This window comes from Aquarana catesbeiana, linkage group LG01 (assembly GCF_042186555.1).
Source record: "Aquarana catesbeiana isolate 2022-GZ linkage group LG01, ASM4218655v1, whole genome shotgun sequence".
NCBI lineage: Eukaryota > Metazoa > Chordata > Amphibia > Anura > Ranidae > Aquarana > Aquarana catesbeiana.
This window is the reverse complement of record NC_133324.1, coordinates 285,199,882-285,226,528: the sequence shown is the minus strand read 5'-3', so window position 1 is coordinate 285,226,528 and position 26,647 is coordinate 285,199,882. Positions and strand designations below refer to the sequence as shown.

The 26,647-nt window shown below is 42.0% G+C and overlaps 1 protein-coding gene across 4 annotated transcripts in view; it reads right to left on the bottom strand.

The window, feature by feature from the left end:
* The window catches only part of CABIN1 (calcineurin binding protein 1), a 372,633-nt gene that overhangs the window by 212,087 nt on the left and 133,899 nt on the right, over nucleotides 1–26,647 (bottom strand). For 2 of the 4 annotated variants that reach the window (XM_073629206.1, XM_073629208.1), the window contains exons 28-29: nucleotides 6,108–6,430; nucleotides 983–1,021 (exon numbers count right to left, since the gene is read on the bottom strand). In XM_073629206.1, coding sequence (XP_073485307.1) covers nucleotides 983–1,021; nucleotides 6,108–6,430 — 362 coding nt within the window. The remainder of the gene's footprint in view (nucleotides 1–982; nucleotides 1,022–6,107; nucleotides 6,431–26,647) is intronic. The other 2 variants (XM_073629207.1, XM_073629209.1) reach the window with 1 other exon arrangement.

Sequence of the window (26,647 nt, the reverse complement as noted above, 5' to 3'; positions counted from 1 at the left end):
ATCACCATTGGTATGGGATCTTCTGGTCCCGGAGCACATCCTACAAGGGTCAAAAGGATTGCCGATCATGGTGTGTGATTGTAGAGAGATCCTGGTAGACCTACACCTCTAAAGGTAAGTTCCTCCTGTTTCCGTGTCGTACATAGCACTTCTTTCTAAAGCAAATAGTCTGTGAAACAAGACACTATATCCCTCGGTGGATCCATCTAACACCTGCAGGGCCACAGAACCCGATGTGCTGTCTCAAAGTCCACCAGAGAGTGAGGCGGTTTAACTGGGTGGTCAATAGATAGGGGTTTCAACACTTGTGGGATCTGGGGCACTTTTACTGAGTCCGGAATGACTCTCACTCAAAGATTCTGTTGCCTACCTCGATTATCCAGGTCTTCAACATGTCTTTGCACTTCATTGAGTTGAAGATTGTTGCATGTAGCCATCTGATAGAGCTCAGAGATGACTTCCTCATGGGGGGCTGTGGAGTGCTCCACTTCCGTTAACTGAGTTGTTACCGAGCGGAGGTCCTCGCGCATATCAGCAATTACTGAGGATAGCATAGTTTTAATGTCTGAGGCAAAACCAAAAAGGTCATTTAGTTTGGGCATCTGCTGCACAAGTTCAAGGACCAATGGTAAATCGGTGCCATTAATTGTGCTCGCCGTCAGCTCTTGGGATGAGTGCTGTGGTGAGGCCTGCATGCTTTGGGAAAGGGTCTCTGCAGACTGCATTCGGAAGATCTGAGGCAGGTTGCAACCCAGCTGAGTGTGTGGAAAACGGGTCGGCGTAGGAGCCCACCCTATCTTCCCCATTGTAGATGCAATAATGATGCCCCAGCTGGTTTGTCTATCCCCGTAGTGCTAGAGCTCTAGCAAAAAGCAGCCATTTTTGTTGCGTTCCCAGGGTGAGCAATTATACATATTTTTATTAATGTACATGTTTTTAAATAAAAAAAATTAAAAAACAAAAGATAGGTTTAGTAACTTACTTCTTTTTTTGCTTTGCCCAACTTTGCCAAAGTGTTCTTCTGTCATTTAAAAAAAACAAAAACATGATCAAAGACTATTGGAAAAATTAAATATATTATACACTTAAGCTTGATAAAATGCCCCTCTATCTCCATTACAAAGGCACCTCTTCTCTACTCTTTATCTTAGATGTCTTGCTCATTTCCTCTAATGCACCAGCTCTTGCTTCTATAAACACAGGTACACTGTTCTTTTCCACTATTTACCCTCTTACCCCCATTTTTGTTGTGCATATCAATGCTGTGCTGCATTCCCCAAGATAAAAACTCAAAGCATTACATTTCTCCTCCCTCCACCCTAAGCTCTGCCCTCTTTCACCTCCAGCCCCTGTGCCATTAGGTTCTCTCACTGCTTATTTTCACCATTAAATTTTTATAACACCCACTGCTACCACCACTTTCACCACTAGCTCTTGCATGCCCCCCTAAAGGGCATGTACACATTATATAAGAATCAAACACTTCATGTTTCAATATGATGTTAAGTGAAAAATAAAACCGTGTGGTGGTACTTTCAACAACTTTTTTCTGAGGTGGAATTGCTAAGACAGTCATCAGACAAAAAACATTCTATTAGTATTGACAAGGTTTTGTTAGAATGTTTAGTATTTCTAACAATAATCATTGCATCCTCTGTGATATGCACAAATAATATAAACTAATATCTAAGTAAAAAATTGAATATAATGGTAATTTAAAAGGAATTTAACAGAATTTGGGAACACACATTTAGAAAGTTAAGAAAATAAAAATAAATTTGACATATGAGTGGCAAGTATAAAATGAAGAACAAGCTCTACAGCTTTAGTAACTTCACTAGCATTGTGGGGATTAATCGGTGAATAAGGCCCCTTTCACACTGGGGCGGTTTGCAGGCATTATTGCGCTAAAAATACCGCCTGCAAACCGCCCCAAAACAGCCTCCGCTGTTTGTTCAGTGTGAAAGCCCGAGGGCTTTCACACTGAAGCGGTGCGCTGGCAGGAGAAGAAAAAATCTCCTGTCAGCCGCATCTTTGGAGCGGTGAAGGAGCGGTGTATTCACCGCTCCTAAACTGCTCCTACCCATTGAAATCAATAGGACAGCGCGGCTATATCGCGGCAATAAGAATGGTTTTAACCCTTTTTCAGCCGCCAGCGGGGGGTTAAAACCGCACCGCTAGCGGCCGAATTCCGCAGTAAAACAGCGCTAAAAATAGCACTGTTTTACCGCCGACGCCCCCTACCACCCCAGTGTGAAAGGGGCCTAAGGGAGAAAATCAAACTGAGCTGACTCTCCCCATTCACAGATCATGTTACAAGCAGTGTAATCAATGAAAGAACTTTTTGGGGGGCCTATGTCCAGGACAAAAAAAATCTTCTACAGATTCTAGATAGGTTAAAATGTGAAAAGCCATGTATTTTTTTTCTTTAGGTCAAAGAGCCGTGTAATCTAGCAACTGGCGATTTCCTTATGAACCGTCATTGAGCATGATGATGCAATTGCCTTGGTGAAATGGGCATTGATTTTTTTCTCCATCTTTTTAAAGAAAACAGAGGAGGTTTTTGCTGGAATATCTTTTTTTTTGGCCTTCAGCATAATTATTTTTGGTGTAACAACAAATTTTATCAGCAAATATAATGAATTGCCATGTGGGCGAATATCTTTATGGCCAGATGGGAATCAGAGTATGTTTTGAATGACAGACCAAAGGAGTTAAGATGTTACAAAAGGTACATGATATTTTTATTTTTTGGGAGGGGGATGAAACCGGTTTATGCAAAAGATGAATGAGAATGATAAGAATAATCACGCTATCCTGAAGAAGTGGAAAAAACAGCTTGGCTTTTCTTGACCTTGTTATTAGGGTAGAAGAAGTAAGGTTTGTAGCAAAAATATTTTTCAAACCCATGAACTGTAATAGTTATATTACCTCAGACATCTGTTATGAATAATCTGAAGATTGAAATTTGCAGCCTGACTTCAGCTAAACTAAAAATCAAAGGTGTCACATGAGATCAGGATTGAGTGGATTGAACCCCCCTAAAAAGCAGGTTTCTCCTTATGGATTTTATGTCTGTGAAAGGTGCAAAGCCTGCACTAGCACCACTGCGAACCTCAAAAGGAATAAAGAGTTTCTAGGCTCAGCCACCCAGAGTGTACTACTGAGGACAAGATTTACATGCTGGAATGTCACTGCGGTTTGCAGTACATGGGATATACATCCAGATCTTTGCGAGTGAGACTGAGGGGGCATGTTAACAACATTAAAAGAGAAGTATGGACTATTTTTTTGGAGAGTCATACCTAGCTAGGTGGATGCAGCATCAGTCCGATGCTGCATCTGTCCCCCCCTGGCTCTAACACTGAGAACCAAGAGATCAAAGACCACTGATTGCTCAGTTCTCAGAGCTCCCTAAACAGAGAGCTGGTGACTGTTAGTCATTGCTGTCTGCTCTGCCCCCCCCCCCCCCCCCCACCCACGCTCACTGGAGTGCTGAGCTGTGGAGGGGGTGGGAGCAGCTGACTCAGTCTCTCAGTGGCTCGCTGTAAGGCCGAGCCAGGTGCCAGTCCAGGCATGTGGGCGGATCCCGGCTTCATTGTTGCGATCTGAACCTGGACCGGCTCTGTAAAGTCAGCCAACTGTCAGCTGAAAGTGGGTCACAGGAGTGCAGAATGAACTGCACTCCTGTGATCCACAGGAGAAGTATAGCCAAATGAGCTTTGGCTGTACTTCCTCTTTAAAAAACGCTGTAGAACACACAATGTGTCACATCATTTTAGTATTTACCATAACAAATTTTGGGAGTACAGGAAGTTATGAGACACTGACACTGAGGCACAACCTCAATTGTTTTACTAGTGATCTGTGACAGCACTTAAGCCTGGTACACGCTATGAGTTTTTTTTAGTTCAACCCAGCGGTATGCAAAGTTAGTATAGCCATCTCCTCTGTTGAGCTGTTGATTTCTGACAAAGGGACGACCCCCCCACCAGAACACTCCGATCAGCGTTCTCCACCATTGGCGGAGAGCTCTGATATCAGGAGTCGGTCGACTGTTGCTTTTCCAGCAAGCTTGTCCAACAGAAGCCAGCCAAACGACCAATTTCTGTTGGACAGGGTGGCACACACACTGGCCGAATGTTGGCAGTTTTTGTTTTTGAACTTGCCGATGTCTCCTGACATTCGGCCCGTGTGTACGTGGCTTTAGTAGCAGAAGGGTTATTTAATTAGGTTCCCTTCAGATTGCTATTGGTTTTTGTCACAGTGCTTGAACAATTACTTGGCCCTTGCTGTCATCTTTGTTGTTGATTCCCCCACTGATCTGTTTGTTGGGCCATCCCTTCATGCCCTGTTTTTTCCTCTGTGGTTGTTTTTTTTGGCAACATATTTTGAACATGCGTTTTAAAATAAAGCCCTCTCCATACGGAACATTTTTATATTTTAATTCACTTTATTTAGCTATTCCCCTTTTTTTTAAGCTTACATGTTTATAAGAATTAGGGGCCAAGGTTTTGGAGTATATGTCCTCGGGTAAAAGGATAGGCTATTATTCTTTATTTTTATATTCTCTTATTTCAGTGAAATAATTGGCTTTTTAGTTTTGATGACATTGTGTCTAGTAAGAAATTTCTGCTGATAAAATAAATATATAAGGTTCCGTTGCAATCATCAGAGCGGACCTGTGGTCTGTTTATCTGTTGCTATGACAACCCTCCTGGCAGTCTATTTAAGCGTGAGCATCATTTCGGACCTCCCCTCATCTGAAGAAGGCCCGTATGGATACAACGTGTCAGGTGAAGCCAACCCGATGACCTCAACATGCTGTGATTTTGAAGCCGCCGGTGTTCTCCACAGAGCGTTTTTCAGCTGTGGCATCACATCTTTTGGCTAACTACACTGTAGTTTTACGGAGAGAGAATTTTAATACTGATGCAGCATCTGGATGGTTGTAAAGTGTTTTTAATGGCATTATGACGTTTTATTAAAGGGAAGCACCAAGCACTATTTGTGTTTTTTTGTTTTTTTTCCTTGAGACCCTATAAGTTCTGAAGTGGCTTGTGAGTTTAATCCTTTGTATCCATCGAGCTTCAGTCTGGCTGGCCCTGCTTAGAGACAGATGTAGTCCTCACAATAATCAAGCACTTTTAGACCTCCTATAACTAAGGGGTCTATATGTAGGCTCACTTTTGGCTACTACCATTTGACTGATGTGATGTGTAATGTCTCCGCAGAGGGGAGTGACAGAGGAGTTCCCCACAGAGGAAATGTGTAGCTGAGAACTGCCTATGATAAAAATGGATCTGCCTGAGTGTGACCTCATAACCCTTTCAGTAGATTGGTATTACCAGCATTATCTATATTGTCCACATGCTCTGTCCTATTTATTTATATATGATTATTTAAAAATTCTGAACATTGGAGGGATGTATCCCCATATTTTAAGTGTTTTTAAGCTCAGGAGTTATTCAGCACCGGCAGATTTTGGTATTGTTTTGTAAAATATTAACAGAAGTGATGTGAACTGGCTGGCTGTAGAAAGATACAGCACGTAAAAACATTGGGGTTGATTTACTACAATTAGAGAATGCAAAATCTGGTTCAGCTCTGCAGAGAAACCAATCAGCTTCCAGATTTTTTTTTTTGTCAAAACTTAATTGAACAAGCTGACTGGCTACCATGCACAGCTGCACAAGATTTTGCACTCTCCTGTAGTAAATCAACCCAACAGTTTACATTGATCTGACTAAAACTGAGTATATATGTAGAATTTTTTTCCATTCAACCAAAAACTGACAGATCCCTGCATTAACACAAGCAATCTTGATGCAGGGATCTCTCTGTTTCTCCCCACCCCCATCCTTTATCAGAATACACAGATCAGTGCTTGCAACACTGTGAGCGTTGATCTAATGCAGGTTTTCCAGCATAAGTGTTCCTGCTGAACCGGCTGAATTTCTGTATGTATGTTCCAGGCTTACGGCTGTAAGATTTTTTTTTTAAAGCAAAACTACATCAGTAAGGTGCTTCCAACTCACAAAATCATTCTGTTCATGAGTGGGCAAACATTTGATAGGGAGATCTAAATGATCATTAGTCTATCTTACCTGGTGTGTGTGGCTGTGAGTATACAGATAGGCCAGCCTGTACAGACTCTTGTAATGCTGGGGAAAACGGCTTAGACAAAGTTTGAAGGAAGTGGTGCATTGCTCAATTAAGACTTTGCGTTGGCCCTCAGAATCTTCAGGTAGGGTTAGGGGATATTCCGAAACCTCCACAGTAGCTTCAGGCTTCTTCTTAGGGTCAGACAATGGTGCAACCAAAACCCTTGCATGAGTAGTGCAGGTGGGGGATGTCTGCACTTCGGGGCCTGCTCTTTGCTCTGCTAAGCTGGTCGTGTCTGCCTGATCCATCTGTTCATCCATTTTACCTGCAAATGTGAAGCGTAGGAGAAAAAAAAGTCAATCATTCCTAAACCTAATTTGTTAAAGAAGATACATGAAAGTTACTAAACAAGTGAGATATGGCTACAACGTATCCTATATACGATTTAGCTTGTTCATAACTCATTCTTTTTATCACAGGCACATTAATTTCACAGATTCATTGGTGACAATCCACTGACAGACCTGTATTAACTGGAGAACTGACACAGTTGTTCATAATGGCAGGAGATGCCAAACCCTAGGTGGATGCATACATGATGCTATGGCTCCTTCACGGCCCAGCAATAATCACTTCAATACCAGGTACTTTCACCCCCTTCCTGCCCAGGCCAATTTTCAGCTTTCAGCGCTGTCACATTTTGAATGACAATTACTCAGGCATGCAACAATGTACTCAAATGAAATAGGGTTTTTATTTTTTGATAAATAAAGGAAAAAAGATTGAAAATGTTATAAAATTTTGTAAATAAGTAATTTTTCTTCTTCACTGGGCACTAATGAGGCTGCATTGATGGGCACTAATGAGGCTGCACTGATGGGCACTAATGAGGCTGCACTGATGGGTACTGACGAGGCTGCACTGATGGGTACTGACGAGGCTGCACTGATTATCAGTGTAAATGCTGTACTCACTGTGTCCCCAGAAATCGTCTCTCCTTTCCTCACATGCTGTCTGTGTGAGGAAAGGAGAGCCGATAAGAGCAGATAACCGGCAAACCGCTGTTTACATTATGACAGCTGTGATTGGACACAGCTGATAACATGGTAAAGGGCCGTTGTGATTGGCCCTGTATCCTGATCTGTGATTAGTTGTGTCCAAAACCCCAGGGGGTGCAGGGGAGGTGCGCACGTGGGAGGAGGTCTAGGGACCTCCTCCCAGAACTGGAGACCTGCGTTGTAGCTATGGGCTATAGCGCGGGCGGAAAGTGGTTAAAAGGAAAGTGTGTGTGTGTGTGTGTGGGGGGGGGGGGGGGGTGCCATACAATCATTGCAACACTTTTTACCTTGATGCAAAGAATGAATTAAGGTAAAAAAAAAAAAATCCTGCCTTTAGAACCACTTTTCAATAATATTCAATACACACTTGTCATCAAAAAGTGACTCTGATTAAGCCCATATAAAGTTCAGCTGTTCTAGGAGGATTTATCTGATATTTAAGAGTTGACTCTTACCACAAAAGCTACCACAAAGAACTTACAAATCATCAAAGGGATCTCATTGTTGGAAGATATCAGTCAGGAGAAGGGTACAAAGACATTTCCAAGGCATTAGATATACCATGGAACACACTGAAGACAGTCATCATCAAGTGAAGAAAATATGGCACAACAGTGACTTTACCAAGATGTTTACACTGGATGTTTCTCCAAAATCAATGAAAAAAAACAAGAAGAAAACTTGTTTGGTAGGCTGCCAAGAGGCCTATAGCAACAGTAAAAGATCTGCAGGAATTTCTGGCAAGTATTGGTTGTGTACTACATATGACAACAAACTCCTGTGTTCTTCATATGTCTGGGTTGGCGTAGGGTTGCAACATGGAAGCCTATTCTAACTAAAAAGATCATGCAAGCCCAGCTATACTACACTACTAAAAACCTACATCGAGTCTGTTATAGTCTGATGAGACCAAAATGGAACTATTTGCCTATAATTCCAAAAAGTATGCCAAACCAAGATTGCGCATCACCAAAAAAAACACATACATAGTAAAGATATGGGATAGAAGCAAGGTGGAGGAACTTCTGAATAGTTCCAAATATCAGTCAATTTGGGCACAAATCCATCAAGCCTCTGCTAAAAATCTGAGAATGGAGAGGAATTTCCCCTTTCAGCACGGCAACGACCCAAAGCATACCCCCAAATAAACAAATCCTTTACCAGGAGAAGAACAAAGTTTTTAAACGGCTCAGCCAGAGCCTGTACCGGACTCCAAATGAAAATCTGTGGATGACCTGAAGAGGGCTGTGCATAGGAGATGCCCTCACAATCTGATGGATTTGGAGTGCTTTTTCAAGGAAGATTGGGCAAAGATTCCCAAGGCTAGATGTGCCATACTGACCCCTACCGCCAAAAGACTGAATGTTTCCATAAAATCATAAGTTGCTTTAAAAAGTATTAGTTTAAGGGGTGAATATTTCTTTCAATCTTTTTTTATTATCATGTTGAAAAAGTAGAATACAAAGTTACATAAAAAAGCGAAGCCAGAGCACTGGCTAAACATTATAGAAATGAGGCTCAGTGGACAGAACAGAGTAGGTAAGAACCAAGAAACATCCAAAGAATATAAAACCAGCAGTTAACCACACAATAAGAAATAGGAACGACCATCCTGAAGAAATAAGCATTTGTAACATATCCATCGGATTTTCAAACAAGAGTTCAGTGGATGAAATTCAATACTCCTTGCTCCCACAGAGCATAAATTGTGAAGAAAAAAAAAAAAAAAAAACCCCTTTGGAGAAGACATAAAACAATGCATTCAAGGTAAGAGAACAAGTAAAGGGAAGAAGACAGAAGCAAAACGAGAAAAAAAGAGAAGGGGGAAGGGGAAATCTGGAGGAAAAAGAACAAGGTATGGCAAGTAAGCACACAGTCACTAGATCTCTAAAGGTCAATCTCAACATAGCTGGCCCATGGGTTCCAGACCTTTTCAAATAGTTTTGAAGTGTCGTTAAGTTTGCTGGTGAGATGTTCATTGAGCATAATCCAGGACACTTTATGCCGGAACATAGAAATTGAGACAGAAGATTGTTTCCATGAGCGAGCTATAGTGAGCTTAGCAGCCAAGAACATAAAAGAGATTAGTCTATGTGATGAAGAGGAGAGCTGCTCTGCTGGTTAAAGGAGAAGTCCAGCCAAAGCTCGTTTGGCTGGGCTTCTCCTATGGATAACAGAAGTGCAGTTCATTTTGCACTCCTGCGACCCGTTTTCAGCAGCGAGCGTACTGAGGTCCGCTTTCTGTTGATGTCACGGATATCAGTCGAAGCACCGTGTCATCCCGACAATGGGAGTCTGGATCCACCAGGTGCCTGGACTGATACCCATCTCAGCTTCTCAGTGAGCCGCTGAGATGGCCCACTCCGCCCCCTCCCCAGCTCAGCGCTCCAATGAGCGAAGAGGGAGAAGAGCAGAGAGCTGTGACTGACAGTCTTCAGCTCTCAGGTCACGGAGCTGTGAAAATCGAGTGATCGGTGGTGTTCGATCGCTTGGTTTTCAGTGCAGAGACGCTGGGGAACCAATGCTGCATCCTCCTAGGTACCGAGGCCCCTGAGACTTTCCTACTTAGGGCAAAAACCCTATTCCAGAAGTCCCGCAGTTTGGGGCATTCCCAACAAATATGGTACATGGTGCCATGAGAGTGAAAGCGCAGAAGCACAATGGCGAGCCTCAAATGACAAGAAAGGACCAGATACATCTGGTCATTACTTTCCACCAAGTCCCTCTCCGAAGCCAAATCAGAGTCCCAGGCCTGCATATAAGGCAATTTGTCAGGGGTGTCCAGTAAAAGCCAGAAATTTCTGAAATCCTGACCTCTATGACTCGCATCCTGTGTGCACCATTTTTCAGCACCTTGGGATCCGAGAGGGCCTCTGGTCCTAAAGACCGTAGGAAGTGGGAAATTTGGTAGAAACGGAAAGTCTCAGATGGAGGCATTTTCAGTTTAGACTGACAATGTTGCAAAGTAAATGGGCCTCTAGGGGTCAAAAAATGACCAGTCCTATAGAGGCCTCCATCGGACCACTTCCGGATCCAAGCCCGGGGGAAAGGAAGTGCATATTTATGCGACCACCTCATGTAAGGTTTGTTTTTCCCTTTTAAAGATTTCAGTTTGTTTTTAGTTGAATTGCACATATTATAGGTAACATCAAAGAAAAAATCAAAAGTGATTTATCTTGGTCGTATTTTTTTACATCTCAAAAGCCTAGCATTTTTTGTGCAGACTTTTTATATCTACTGTATGTTTCATTCAGTAAACAGTGCAGTATTTGACCTGCTAATGCTAGGAAAGAATTAAGTGTAGGCCTTTAGTTTTTTGATGATCAAGCATAGCCCTTTACTTTTAGTTGGTATAAATTAAGAAATATCAACTGATTACAGCTACAGTATCTCACAAAAGTGAGTACACCCCTCACATTTTTGTAAATACTGTATTATATCTTTTCATGTGACAACACTGAAGAAATGACACTTTGCTACAATGTAAAGTAGTGAGTGTACAGCTTGTATAACAGTATAAATTTGCTGTCCCTTCAAAATAACTTAACACACAGCCATTAATGTCTAAACCGCTGGCAACAAAAGAGAGTGCACCACTAAGTGAAAATGTCCAAATTGGGCCCAAAAGTGTTGAAATTTTGTGTGGCCACCATTATTTTCCAGCACTGCCTTAACCTTCTTGGGCATGGAGTTCACCAGAGCTTCACAGGTTGCCACTGGAGTCCTCTTCCACTCTTCCATGACGACATCACGGAGCTGGTGGACCTTGCGCTCCTCCACCTTCTGTTTGAGGATGCCCCACAGATGCTCAATAGGGTTTAGGTCTGGAGACATGCTTGGCCACTCTATCACCTTTACCCTCAGCTTCCTTAGCAAGGCAGTGGTCGTCTTGGAGGTGTTTTGGGGGACGTTATGTTGGAATACTGCCCTCCGGCCCAGTCTCCGAAGGGAGGGGATTATGCTCTGCTTCAGTATGTCACAGTACATGTTGGCATTCATGGTTCCCTCAATGATTTCTGGCCACAGCGTTTCAGGGAAACAAATGAATGATTGACAGCACTTGTGTCAAGCTCTATGCGCTTTCCTGACAGAAGCGCCATCATTCTGAATACAGAGTAGGAGGTGTGCCAGTTTAAAAATGAACAGCACAGGCACAACAACAGCAGCGCTATTCCTGTGCTGCTGTGCTCACTCATGTCCTGACTGTTTACCAGCTGGGAGCAGCAATAAACTTACAACTGTATATAGAACATGGCACAGGGCTTTCATAATAAATAGTACTGCCACTCTGTGAACTTGCAAACAGACACGGCATATGGAACAGCACTGCTGTTAGTGTGCCTGTATATTCCTAAAATGAAACGCCACTTTTTTGGTAAGAAATTGATGTGCAAATATTGCATTGTCACATAATGTATCTCAGCTTCTGCAGCTCCTAGAAAGATGGGACAAATTGCTATATGTACTTTATACTCCAGGAAACGGAAAAATCAAATAATACATGAAGTAATATTTTTTTAAGGGTTTATACAACACATAAATAATAGCCCGCTTTTGAGAGTAGTAAAAGGTTATTAGGCTAGGGTAAATAATTGTTAAGGAATCTCTAGTAAATTTCCTATGACGAGTTAAAGCTCTCCTTTGTGCAGAAAGAAGAATAATACTTTATTTAATGGAAGCAAAAAGCAAACTTCTGGTTATTAACCCCTTTGTACAGGGATGAACAAAGCTCATGCTACTTAGTCTCTATATAAGATCATGAGGGAAGAAGTGAAAAAGAAAAGAGAAGCAAAAGAAAAATACTATTACTGTACCTTTACAGGTGGCTGCGTAATCTGAAAAGGAACTCTGACTTTGTATTCACTATCACCTAATAAATATAGCCTCAAAGGAACCCAGAATAGATAGATTATCCAGAGATGGGATGCGGTGAGCTCAGATTGCTCAAAACAAGTAGAAAAGGAGTGCTGCAAACGACTGATCTGCAAGTATGGCTGCCATTAAAAAAAAAAGCCAGTTACCCACTCAAAACCACAGAGCAAATTGAACTGTACCCCCATTACAACCTTGCATCTACAATTTTTAAAATATAAAGTGGAGCACTGTTAAACAGCTGCAGTACCAAACCGCCACCAGATGGTGGTCATTGCACATAGCAGGATTGACACAGCACAATTTACCCAACAAAAATTGGTAGGACACTGTAGCAGGTCAAGGATCACATTAGTCTGTAAACATTTTAAATATAGAGAGAGTCCAGAGAAGAGCGACAAAGCTAATAAAGGGAATTGAGGACCTCAGCTATGGAGAAAGGCTACAAGCATTGAACTTATTCTCTCTGGAGAGGAGACGCTTAAGAGGGGATATGATATCAATGTACAAATTCCGTACTGTTGACCCTAGCATAGAGAAAAAACTTTTTAGTGAAAGGGAATTTAAAAAGACACGCGGCCATTCACTAAAATTAGAGGAGAAGCGATTTAGCCTTAAACTGCATAAAGGGTCCTTTACTGTCAGAGCAGTAAGGATGTGGAATTCTCTTCCAGAAGTAGTGGTATCAGCAGGGAGCTTCGATAGTTTTAAAAAACTATTAGATGTGCACTTTAACAACCACAACATACAGGGGTATACAATGTACTATTAGCATAAACGCTCACACACACACGTTGAACTGGATGGACTTGTGTCTTTTTTCTTTTACAAAGAATTTATTAAGATATAGTCAAACAAATCAGGACAGCAATTAGATGGTTACATTATGTAGTAAACAAACAGAGCAAAAAAAAAAAAAAAAAAACAAAGATAAATAATAATAAAAGGGAGACCTATACAATGGCGTTACAGATTTCAAGCATAATGTTCCAGGTAACAAAAAGGAAAAAGGGAAGTCCTACAATAGCTTTCTGAGGCATCATAGAGGTCATATAATGCCTACAAACAAAAGTGTCCTTTCTTATCTAAACGAAAGCATCTGTGACATAGGAGTCCCTATTAGGGAGGATACATCATTAAAAAGAAAAAAAAAAAAAAAAACAATAGAGAACATAATATTATCAATATAACTATCTTGACCAGGGCAATACCTCGCGGCTTGAACATTGAACAGAGGAGATAAAGGAAACAAAGGGAAGAAGAGAAACGGAAGAAGAGAAAACCTGATAGAGGGAAAAAAGACCAAGGGGAAAATAGGAGAAGAGAGAGAAGAGTCTACGGGGAGGGCGCCGGTGGAACATTAAATCGAGAGGCACGTGCTGTCAAATCGGGAGGGCTGAGAATAAGTAATCCATGGTTACCAAACTAAGAAATTTGTCATGCGAATCCGAGAAAATGGCCGTCAGTTTCTCACTCACCATAAAATCGTTCATACGATTTTTGACAGCCTCAAAATTAAGCGTGGGAGTCTTCCAAGCCCTCAAAATGGTTTATTTGCTTACAGTAAAGAGATGTAGGGCCAGTTGACGTTCAGGATGTAGCAATTTAACAATTGGTTTGCCAAGAAGGGCTTCATAAGGGTCCCATTTGAGGTTAACATGAAATAAGTTACAGAGTATGTAGACTCTGACCCATAGCCTGCACACCTTCGGGCATGACCACCAAATATGTGCCATGGAGCCTTCCTCTGAACAGCCCCAAAAACAAAGAGGAGAGTAAGTTGGGATAAAACGGGCCAATCTAGCCAGTGTATAATACCACCTATACAATACTTTATAGGCATTCTCCAATATGAGAACATTTTTCAAACAAACACTTTGAAAGAGTTATAGTCATAACCTGCCAAACCTCCGAATCAAAACTCCTCCCCAGTTCTTTTTCCCTTTGGAGATGATAGGGTCTCAACTGAGGCTTTTTTGCAGAAATTATAGATGAGTAAACCAGCGATCTAAGGCCCAGGAGTGGAGGTCTAGATCTACATAGGCTCTCAAAAGGGGTCCGAGTATATGGAGTAGGTAAGCAGGATTTAATAAGTTGTTGGAGAAAATGCCTAAGTTGCAGGTAGCTATAGTGTTCATGTAGAGGGATATTATGAGAACGTAAAGCGTCAAATGTCAAAATCCTAGTAGAAGTAAAGAATGAATGTCCGTGAATCTGTTAGCAGTCCACCAGGAAAATTGAGCCAGATTCTTGAAGCCTGGAGAGAAAAGCGGGCAATGAACAAGGCATAAAAGAGGGAGATGGGGAAGTGCCATAATCGCAGCGGGTGGGATCAATTGTGGCTCATACTGGTAGTCGATGTGTTTCATGAAGGTGGAATAACGGTGCTATGTTCGCTGCAGTATAATAAGCCTGTAGGCCACCATTGATCCTTCGAGCGTACAAATTTTTTTTACTGATTCGAGGACGAGTGGACCCCCATATAAACTGTAAAAGCTTGCGTTGGTGTATACACAAAACGTTTGAAGGGACTATAATGGGTAAGAGACTCGAAAGAAATAAAGTACGAATTACAGTTATCCTGTCGAACCAAGACAATGGTAAGTGGGACCAAGAAGATAACATGTCAGACAGTCTTTTGAACAAAAGGTGGAAAATTGGCCTGATACAGTCCTGCAAAAGGCGACGCAAAATGAATTCCCAGGTACGGCAAAGAGAGCCAGTGAAATGGAAAGGCCAATTTAAAATTCGTCAGGACTGGAAGAGAGAGGTTGGCCGATAGTGCTTTAAATTTGGAAGAATTGGCACGAAGTCCAGAGAGGGATGCAAAAGCGTCTAATAGAGATAGTAGATTCAGTAAAGAGATTCTGGGAGAGATTAAAGTTAGCAAAATGTCATCAGCAAATAAAGATATTTTATTAGAAGAGCCCACAATATCAATACCCCTTATCTTAGTTGGGAACAAACAGCCTCCACCAATGGCTCCAGAGGCAAAAAAAAAAGGAGTGGGGAGAGTGGGCAACCTTGACGGGTATCCCTCTCAATATTAAAGATAGAAGACTCAAATCCATAATATTTTATCTTAAATCCGGGGGCAGTCGTACAGCACTGTCATCCATCGCAAAAATTAGGCTCTGAAACCATAGTGGCGAAGTACGGACATTAGATAAGGCCATGACAAAGTATCAAATGCCTTGTTCACATCAAGAGACAAAAGCATTGATTCTAAAGAATGGCTATGAGCTATATGTTGTTCGCCGAATAGCATCCCCTGCTTGTCTCTGTGGTACGAAGCCAACTTGATCTTTCTTAATTAAGCGGGGGAGGAAATAGTTTAAATGGTTGGCCAAAATTTTGGTCATAACTTTCATATCTATGTTAATAAGGGATATACAGTGCCTTGAAAGTATTCATACCCCTGGAAATTCTCCACATTTTGTCATGTTACAACCAAAAATGTAAATGTATTTTTTGGGGATTTTATGTGATAGACCAACACAAAGTGGCACATAATTGTGAAGTGGAAGGAAAATGATAAGTGGTTTTCAAAATGTTTTACAAAATAATATGTGAAAACTGTGGGGGCATTTGTATTCTGCCCCCTCGAGTCAATACTTTGTAGAACCACCTTTCGCTGCAATTACAGCTGCAAGTCTTTTTAGGGATGTCTCTACCAGCTTTGCACATCTAGAGAGCGACATTTTTTGCCCATTCTTTGCAAAATAGCTCAAGCTCTGTCAGATTGGATGGAGAGCGTCTGTGAACAGCTATTTTCAAGTCTTGCCACAGATTCTTAATTGGATTAAGTCTGGGCTTTGACTGGGCCATTCTAACACATGAATATGCTTTGATCTAAATTCCATTCCATTGTAGCTCTGGCTGTATGTTTAGGGTCGTTATCCTGTTGGAAGGTAAGCCTACACCCCAGTCTCAAGTCTTTCGCAGACTCTAAAACCTCGTAAACACAATCGGATTTTCATCCAGGAATTGTGTGATGACAGACTGTATGCCTAAAATCCGATTGTTAGTACGCTCCATCAGACAATTGTTGGCCGACTTTCCGCGGACAAATGTTGGATAGCAGGCTAGTACATTTTTGGCGGTCTGTTGTCAGATTTTCGTATCGTGTGTACAAAAGTCCATCGCACAAAAGTGCAAAGTACAAACACGCGTGCTCGGAATCAATGCTCACCAAACACAACATTAGCAGAAGGTGCCCAAAGGATGGCGCTCAAGAGCTGAAATTCCACGTAGCATGTCACTATGTTCGTGTTTGTTGGCCGACAACTGTGTACCGTTTGTATGCAAGACAAGTTACTGGCACACGCCCTTCGGACAAAAGTCTGATGCATTGTCTGCGGAAAATCTGATCGTGTGTACGAGGCTTAACAGGTTTTCTTCTAAGATTGCCCTGTATTTGGATCCGTCCATCTTCCCATCAAGTCTGACCAGCTTCCCTGTCCCTGCTGAAGAAAAGCATCCCCATAACATGATGCTGCCACCACCATGTTTCACGGTGAGGATGGTGTGTTCAGGGTGATGTGCAGTGTTAGTTTTTTTGCCACACATAGCATTTTGCTTTTAGGCCAAAAAGTTTAATTTTGGTCTCATCTGATCGGAGCACCTTATTCCACATGTTTGCTGTGTCCCCACATGGCTTCTCGCAAACTGCAAATGGGACTTCTTATGGCTTTCTTTCAACAATGGCTTTCTTCTTGCAACTCTTCCATAAAGGCCAGATTTGTGGCGTGCGCAACTAATAGTTGTCCTGTGGACAGATTCTCCCACCTGAGCTGTGGACCTCTGCAGCTCCTCCAGAGTTACCATGGGCCTCTTGGCTGCTTCTCTGATGAATACTCTCCTTGCCCGGTCTGTCAGTTTAGGTGGACGGCCATGTCTTGGTAGGTTTGCAGTTGTGCCATACAGATGATGGATTGAACGGTGCTCCGTGAGATGTTCAAAGCTTGGGATTTTTTTTATAACCTAACCATGCTTTAAACTTCTCCACAACTTTATCTTTGACCTGTCTGGTGTGTTCCTTGGTCTTCATGATGCTGTTTGTTCACAAAGGTTTTCTAACAAACCTCTGAGGGCTTCACAGAACAGCTGTATTTACACTGAGATTAAATTACACACAGGTGGACTCCATTTACTAATTAGGTGACTTCTGAAGGCAATTGGTTCCACTAGATTTTAGTTAGGAGTACCAGAGTAAAGGGGGCTGAATACAAATGCATGCCACACTTTTCACATATTTATTTATAAAAAATTTTGAAAACCATTTATAATTTTCCTTCCACTTCACAAGGAAAATGTGGAAAATTGGAAAATTTCAAGGGGTATGAATACTTTTTCAAGGCACTGTAGGCCTAAAGTTAGCCCAGGAGGAGTGATCACGGTGAGGTTTAGGAACCATCAACTATGTTAGTGGTTAAAAGATCTGATGTAAAAGTCTGGCCATCTTTAACAGATTTGTACATAGCTGTCAGATGTGGGGCTAGAACGTCAGCTAGCTTCCTGTAGTAAAGCGCTGTATAGCCATCCGGACCAGGTCGTTTACCTACTTTCAAGTCTTTAATGCACTGGAGGATTTCCGAGACTTGAATATCCCGGTCCATAAGAGACACATGAGGACTTGTGTCTTTTTTCAACCTCACCAACTATGTAACTATATATGGTTTCTATCTGTTTGAGGCCTTGCCACTCATCAAAGACAAAGTAGTGAAAAATGTAGGTGTATGATAATATACTATACTACGTAGAGTAAAACAGAAGGGAAAAGAGAAGAGAAAGTAAGGTACTAGGGCACAAGAACTTATAGGCCAACAGGGCAACACTACACCTTTGGTGTCTGAACTTTGTAAACTTGTCAGTACTGTATAAGCAAGGCACCAAGCTAAAGCGGTGTTTCGATTAAAAAAAAAAAAAAATTAAAAGCCAGCAGCTACACATACTGCCGTATTAACTTAACAATAGGAAACTTACCTGTCCTGGAGTCCAGCGATGTCAGCACTGCAGCTGATGTTTCCATCAGCTGTCAGGTGCTGCCGCCGCCATTTCAGGTAAGGGTACCCGTCAGTGTAGCCTTACGGCTTCATGCCGGAAACCCTACTGCGCATGCGCGAGGCCCCGCTCCTCTCTCCTACTGGCCCTGCGACAGGGAGAGGAGGAGGGAGCCCCGTGGTGATGTCTCGGCCATGGCCCGGACTCCCGGAAGTGGGAACAGGATATCTATAGGTATAGGTATCCTGTGCAACCCCCCCCCCGACAGGTGCCAATTGTGGCACCGGAGGGGGAGAGGAGACAAATGAGCGGAAGTTCCACTTTTGGGTGGAACTCCGCTTTAATGGGACTAGTTCAGTTGCTAGACAGGAAAGAGTTAAAACAAAACGTTTGTATATAAAGAAAATACTGGATGATCTTGGTAGGGTTTCTGCCTAATATTTACAGGCATAACTAGTAATAATTGTTTCCAGAAAAGGTGGCAAGTTGCCAACACTATTTTTATTTTGAGAAATTTTGGATAATGCCCCCCCTTCCACGGCTCTCCCTTCCCACCTGGAGACCCGAGTGTGCAGCCAGCGGTTCCGCCAGCTGAACATAGAGCTGATCAGGACTGGAACGTCCCTGATCAGCACTATGGTCCGAGAAACCGGAAGCAATGAGCATTTCATCACTTCCGATTTTGCTGGTTGTAAACAAACCATTAGTGGTTTAAAAAAGCATCGGATCATACCGATCTTGGTATGATCTGAAGCTTTTAAGGGCAGAGGAGAGAGCTGGGGTCTAATAGACCTCAGATCTCTCAGTAAAGAGTGCCTGTCACTGCCTAGTGCTATCACAGTGCTATCACAGGGGACAACAATAAAAGTGATTAAAAAAAAAAGAGACAGCGTAAAAATAGATAATACATAAATAAAAATTGGAAAGCGCCCGTCCCTGTGTGCTTGTAATAAAAGGTGAATGTGCGTCGGTCCTGCGCGCATACACAAACAGCAATCGCACCACACGTGAGGTATTAAAGAGAACGTCAGATCAAGAGCATTAATTCTAAACAACAGACCTCTTGCATAAATCTAAAGTGGTAACCTGTAAAGGCGTAGCTTGTCACTGTTGCACAGGGGTGCAGAATTTTAAAGCGTGACATGTTTGGTATCTATTCACTTGGAGTAACTTCATCTTTTATATTTTGCCAAACAATTGAGTAATATATTGTGTTTGTATGCACTAACATTCATTAAAGTGTATGTTTTCCAAAGAAATTGCTTTTTCTTTAGAGCCTCTGCTTTAAAAAAATATATAATGTTTGGGGGTTTTAAGTAATTTACTAGCAAAAAAAAAAAAAGATTTTTATACGAAAAATAAAAAGTGTCAAACGGCCTGGTCTTAAAATGGTTAAACTAAAAACATAACTTATGGTTGTAGGTTGTAGCAAAAACATATCATTAGGTTTCGATAGATGGAATTCATTTTATGTATCACTGTAGGGGGATTATAAACTGACTAGCCAACAGAAGGGTCCCTCCCCAGCAGGGAATTTTACAGTAGTTTTAGTTACATAGTTAGTAAGGTTAAATAAAGACAACAGTCCATCCAGTTCAACCTGTGTGGTTGAGTGTGTATATTTAAGCCTCTACCACTTCCCATATCCCAGTATATTGTGTTCCCTAAGATGTCCATCTAAAAGTTTTTTTGAAATGATCAAAACTTCCCGCTGAAACCATTGATTGTAAAAGGGACATTTTTATCATTCAGTAAAGAACCCGCTACGCAGTTTCACCACTTGAGCTCCAGAAGGTGTTACGCCCATCATGACCAGGGCATTTTTTGCTATTCAGCACTGTGCTACTTTAATTGTCAATTGCGCAGCCATGCAATACTGTACTCAAATTTTATCTTTTTTTCACATAAATAGAGCTTTTTTGGTGGTATTTGAGCATCACTGGGTTTTTTTATTTTTTGCGATATAAAACACACAAACATTGAATATTTTGGAAAAAAAAACGTTTTCTACTTTCTGTTATAAAACGTATCCAATAAAATCAAATTTGGTCATACATTTAGACCAAAATGTATTCTGCTATTCCCTTGAGAAAGTCACATGACCTGTGATGCAACGCATCGAGAGGCGCTGGTGGCTCGTATCCTCAGAAGCGCAGTGAGGAGGAGAGCGGTCATGAGCAATTTTATTATACAAGGCTTTTTACAAGATGTACAAAATGTGAGTGAATTTATTTATTTTAAATAAAACAAGTATTGTTTTACAATTTTGTGCGATGACGAGCTTTCGTTTACTTTGAGCATTAAACTCGGAGGATTGGTTTTCCAAAGTGTATTGGGAGGAGCTCTGAGGATTTCTGATCAAACAGCTGTTTTTTCGCTCCCTATGTGGCTGATCTCCTGGATTATTACTAAAGCATGATTTGACCAGAGGGGGTCTTTCATTGAGGTGAGGAGGCATTGCACATAAAGGTGGTGGCAACTATCTTCCTTATCACCTGTTTCTTTTTAATTATACTTTTTATTTGGAAAAGATCAATGAATACAGTTTACAACAAAATCATTCATAACAAGGCATTGATACCTATCTCCTATACATCAGGTTCAACTTCCTAAAGCATAAAAAACACAACTGTTATGTCTGTAATTGTTAAGGTTTCAAGGAATCCGCCTCTTTATGTACTACTGGCATTCATCAAATAAAATGTTTGTGAAAAAAAAACACATATAGCCAATACATCCAAAACGACTATCTCCCCTTGGTCATGTACTCAGAAACACAACCCCATATCCAGGATTCTGAAAAGTGTCCCGGTTTTTGGGGGGTCTTCTTGTATATCAAACCATCTCCTCCTACCCGTTTTACTCAAAGAAAACCCCTCCCCCCCAAAGAAAAAAAAAAAAAGCAACCCCCCCTCTATGCATCTCCTCCCGGTCTGAGGGCACCAAGACTGCATCTCTATTTCTTCAATTATTAGGACTCACATCTATAAGTCTTCTTCCCTCCTCTGAATTCATAAACAGGTTCCATAGGGACCATGTTTTCAGATATATCCCTCGTTTCTGCTATGCTGTCCAAACCAAGTCTTCCATACGATTCAACTCCTCTAATCTTTTAAGCCACCTTCTTACAGTTGGGGGTTATGTTTGCTTCCAGGTAAGTGGGACACAAGATTTAGCCACGTTCAAAAGATGACATAAAATAGATTCCTTATACTTCTTAGCTGGGATTTTAGAGTCATGTAATAAAAAGAGAGCCGGGTCTTCAGGGATCTCCTGATTACTAAACTCTTGGATAAGTCTTCAGACCTCCCTCCAGAAACCCACAGTTCTGGGACAGGACCAGAAGACATGCAGTAGAGTCCCACTCTCTTCCACACAACGCCAACAGTTATCGGATATATCCAGGTAGCATCTATGCAGAAAAGCCGGAGTGCGGTACCATTGAGACGAGATTTTAAAGTTTGTTTCCTGCATTTTCATGCAAATTGAAGATTGAAATATATTGTGTACTACATTAGCACACTGCTCCTTCGAAAAAGTCCAAAGTCAAATCCAGCTCCCATCTCCTAAAAAATGGCAGTTCGAAGTCCTCTGGAGGTGCAGCCAGCAGAGCATACATCTTTGAGAGGGTTTGAGGAAGTGGACTACTCCCATTACAATATGCTTCAAATGGTGTTAGATTATGCACATAACTACCTGGAGAGGTTAAAGTATTAAGAAAATGTCTCAGCTGCACCGCTTGCCAGAAATCTAATTGATATTGGGTGGATTCTGATGTCATCATCTGTAACGTAGGCCATGATCCCAATGTCGCAAAATGATAGGCCTGAAAGAACCCTTGGTCCACCAGTACCCCAAAAGGCCCCCTTCTCAAACCTGGCTCAAACTGTGGGTTCACGAAAATGAGGAATAATGGGGAGTCTATTGACGATAATTTGTCTTTCGAGATAAGCCCGAAACACATACGTAACGTAGGTCCTACTCAGTGGATGTGTCTTGGACGAAAGATCGCAAAAGCACCAGGGGGCTCCTTATGGTAAAACACTACCCTGTGCCTGCGCTAGTCCTGGCCATATATTCCAGTCCCTATGCCGACTCCAATCAATCAGGAGGCTCAAAAAAGCTGCCTGATAGTAATTGTACAGGTCAGGTACCGCTAGCCCACCATATTGTTTAGGTAGGGTCAGCAAGGATCTTCTGATCTTTGGATGTTTGTGTGCCTAAATAAATCCGCTAAGGAGATAGTGTATCTGTTTAAAATAATATTTTGGTATAGCAACAGGTAACGCCTGAAATATATACAAAAACTTTGGTAAAACATTCATTTTAACCCCTTCCCGACCAGCCGCTGCAGTTATACAGCAGCAGGTTGGCACAGATGCGCGAGCCGCCGTAGCTGTTCGTCGGCTCTTTAGGATGCTGTAGCAGGCGCGCGTCTGCAGCATGTCCCGGGAGCCCATGCACGGGCCCTGAGGGCGCGATGACCGTGTTGCAGTCCCCATAAAAATCACAGATCACCGTCATTACTAGTAAAAAAAAAAAAAAAGTATAAAAATGCCATAAATCTATCCCCTATTTTGTAGGCGCTATAACTTTTGCGCAAACCAATCAATATACGCTTAATGCGATTTTTTTTTGCCCAAAATATGTAGAAGAATACATATCAGCCTAAACTGAGAAAGATTTTTTTTTTTTGGACATTTATTATAGCAAAAAGTACAAAATAGTGTTTTTTTCAAAATGGTCGCTCTTTTTTTGTTTATAGCGCAAAAAATAGAAACGGCAGAGGTCATCAAATACCACCAAAAAAAAAGCTCTATCTGTGGGGAAAAAAAGGACATGAATTTTGTTTGGGTACAATGTCGCAAGACTGCGCAATTGTCAGTTAAAGTGACACAGTGCCGTATCACAAAAAAATGGCCTGGTCAGGAAGGGGGCAAATTCTTCCGGGGATGAAGTGGCTAATAATATTACACCTCCCAAACCAGGAGTAAAACCCTCTCTTCCACTTCTCCAAAAGAATCTGTGCTTTGTGTAATAATGGTGGATACATTGAGCTTATAAGTACATGAACGATTTACTGATATAAGAGTTCCTAGGTACTTCAGGGCTTGGTCTGACCATTTAAATTTATAGCTGGATTTCAATGATCTCAGCACATCATTGGGAATTGCAACCCCCATAGCTTCTGATTTCGAAAGATTGATCTTAAGATGAGATAAGGAGCCATGTGTCTTCATTTCTTGGAAAAGATTAGGGAGGGATATCATCGTGTTAGTCAGTGAAAAAAGCATATCATTGGCATATGCCGAGATCTTATACTGCGTTCCTTCAACTGACAAACCCATATTATCTGGATTTGATCAGATCTTATAAAGTAGAGGCTCCAAAGACAGAGCAAATAGGAGTGGCGATAGTGGGCATCCTTGCCTAGTCCCCGTTGGTAACCCTAAAAGAAGGGGACACAACGCCATTCACCTTTACCTGGGCGGTTGGTTCAGTGTGTATATATATATGTATATATATATATATATATATATATATATATATATATATATATATGTGTGTATGTATATACTAGAGATCCACCGGAGCATACTATTTCCCACCCCTACATATCGTAGGACCGAGAATATAAATTGCCAGTTAACCCGATCAAAGGCCTTCTCTGCATCTGTCCCCAAAAATACACATGGGGTTTTGGATGAATTAGCTACATGAATCAAATTCAAAATCCTAATAGTATTATCTCGTGCTTCCCTCATCTGAGCAAACCCTACCTGGTCCAAATGGATCAGGGAGGGGAGTTGTTGTTGAAGCCATTTTGTAAGAATCTTAGTGAAGAGTTTCAGATCTGCATTTAACAAAGATATAGGTCTATAACTCCCACATTGCAATGGGTCTTTACCGTCTTTAAGCAGTACTGTAATTAAGCCTTTCAGAGATTCTGTATGGAAAGAGCTCGAGTCTGCCAGCCCACTAAACATTTTTACAAGATAAGGTCCTATGATAGGGAAAAGAAGCTTATAATATTGAGCAGAAAAACCATCTGGGCCAGGGGCCTCACCCGTTTTTTGCCGAACTCACTGCTTCCTGAATGTCATCTATTGTAATTGGTAATTCCAATTCTTGCTGTGCGGTGGGCGTAAGACTAGGCATTCCAGAAGATGCCAAGTAGTCGTCCACCGCAGTCTGGGCCGGGGAGTTTGACTGTAAGTTGCTAAATCTCTGAGATATTTCTCAAGGCAGCATAAGTTTGTCACCATCAGCTCCCATAATTATTGGGACATATGTCTTTGATTGTTGTTCCCTCAGGGAGCTGGCTAGATATTTGCAGAATTTGGTACCATACTCATAGCTCTGTTTTCGTCCCACTTGTGTTGCGCTTTTAGCTTTGTATAAAAGTAGATCTGTGACCTGTCTACCGGCAGTCAAAAGATCCCGTTCCACAACCAAAGTAGGAGCCTGTTTATGCAAAACCTCTAGCAGCTGGATATCTGTTAATAAAAATGTTAGCTTTGCTTCTCTCGTCTAATCCTAGCTCCATGTTTAATCAAGACCCCCCGTATCACTGCTTTGTGGGCCTTCCAGATCACTCCGGAAACGCAATCAGGTGTATCATTAGACTGAAAATACCATGTCACCTCTCTACGGACATCCTCCAATACAGGAGTCCTGTAGGAGGCTTTCATTAAGTTTCCACATCGCAGGACTGGGGGGTCGGCTATCTAGAATGTTGTATTCCAAGTATATTGGCGCATGGTCTGACCAAGCGATCATCTTGATGGTGGCTTCAACCACTGAATGCAGTTGATTATGTGGAATAAAAAAAAAAATGCAAAATGCAAGAGTATGTCTTATGTGGAGCTGAATAATAAGAATACTCTCTTTCCCCAGAGTGGAAAAAACGCCACACATCCACTAGTCTCGCTCTGTGAAGCACCCCAGAGATCTGGAGGCGCAGATGAGACCCTGGAAGAGGTATCCTCCCTAGGGGTCAGGGGAATATTCCAGTCCCCCCCCTAAAATCAACTGACCCTCCAAGAATCCCGGAAGCCTATCCAAGAGTTTCCTGAAAAAGAGATCCTGCTGCGTATTAGGGGCATAGAAAGAGGCTAAAGTTACTCCTACCCCCCCCCCCCCCCCCAATCTTACCCTTAAGAAATAAATATTGACCCCCAGTGTCCAGTAAAGATTCTGAACATGACCATGGAATCTTACTGGAAATCAAGGTAGACACCCCTCTCATCTTAGCAACAGAGTTGGCAGCATGATAGACCATTGGGAAGGCTCTGTTTCTAAGCAGAGGAAGACCGTTCTCCTTAAAATGCATTTCCTGAAGAAATGTTATATTGACCCCCAACTGTTTCTTGAAGTCTTGAAGAAGTATACTTCGCTTTTCAGGGGTATTTAGTCCCTTAGCATTAAGAGACATTATCGAGAGGGTATGCATTTCTTATACCCCACTCTCGTAACACAGACACCCCGAGAAGAGGAAGGAATATCTTCAATATATCATATATTCCTTTCCCCCTCCCCCTATACACTATACATTTTATATTTTATAAGGGAGGGCCCTTATAATCTGTCTGAATTAACAGGTCAAGGCTTCTCCTCAATTCCTTGCTTGGTATGTTGTTAAGTCTATCTGTAAAGCCATGGCCCCCATGCGACTGTTCGCGAGAATAACTGCAGCCAGTCTGGAAATGGAAATGGCTCAATATCCAAAAATGAAAAAAGATCCGACAAGTCAGCCCGGGATCAAAGCAAAAATGAAGCAGTGTCTTTTCGTATCAAAACCAAAAATGGGAATCTCCATTGATAGGTATATTCTGACTGTCGTACCCGGTCTAAGACTGGGCGAAGCAGGGCTCTACGCTGCAATGTGGCTCTTGATAAATCAGGTAATATTTTCAACTGCGTTCCTTTATAGTCTATCGATCCTGCCTCCCATGCCTTTCTAAGCATAGCCTCCCTATGTGTGTAATAGTATAAACAGCATATTGCATCTGGGGGGCACTTAGAACCTAGGTCCCAATGCTCTATGGACCCTATCAAGATCCAGTTTTAGGGGTACAGTGTCCTCTAACATTTTTTGAAAAATAGATCTTATCATGTCCTGAAGATTTTCTTGACCTGTAGCTTCTGGGATGCCTCGTAGCCGCAGGTTATTTTGACGGCTTTGGTCCTCCAGCTGTAGTTGTAGTGCCACTGTGGTATCCATCTGAGAAAGCCTATCTCTCTCCAATACAGCCACCCGCTGTTCTAAAGCATGCGATGCAGTCTCGCTATCCGTCAGACGATCTGATATTGTTTGTAGTTCCACTTGCACCTCTTGCAGCTCCTTATGGTGAGCTTCTTCCATTTTGTGGATAAGAGCCTCTATGTCTGCCCTGTTGGGGACTGCCTGTATCAATGTCTTTAGGTCTTCCTCCTTTGAACTTACCATCCCGTACCTTCATACTGCAGGGGAAGCCATCCAGCTGTTATCGGTGTCTGCGGTAGATGTGACTTCTGCGGGGTATCCTGGGGAGCGTCCGCACTCATCCTTACAGTCAGCAGAGCCTGGGTTGTCTGTACCGACGGGCTCCCAATAGTCTGGCTCTGCG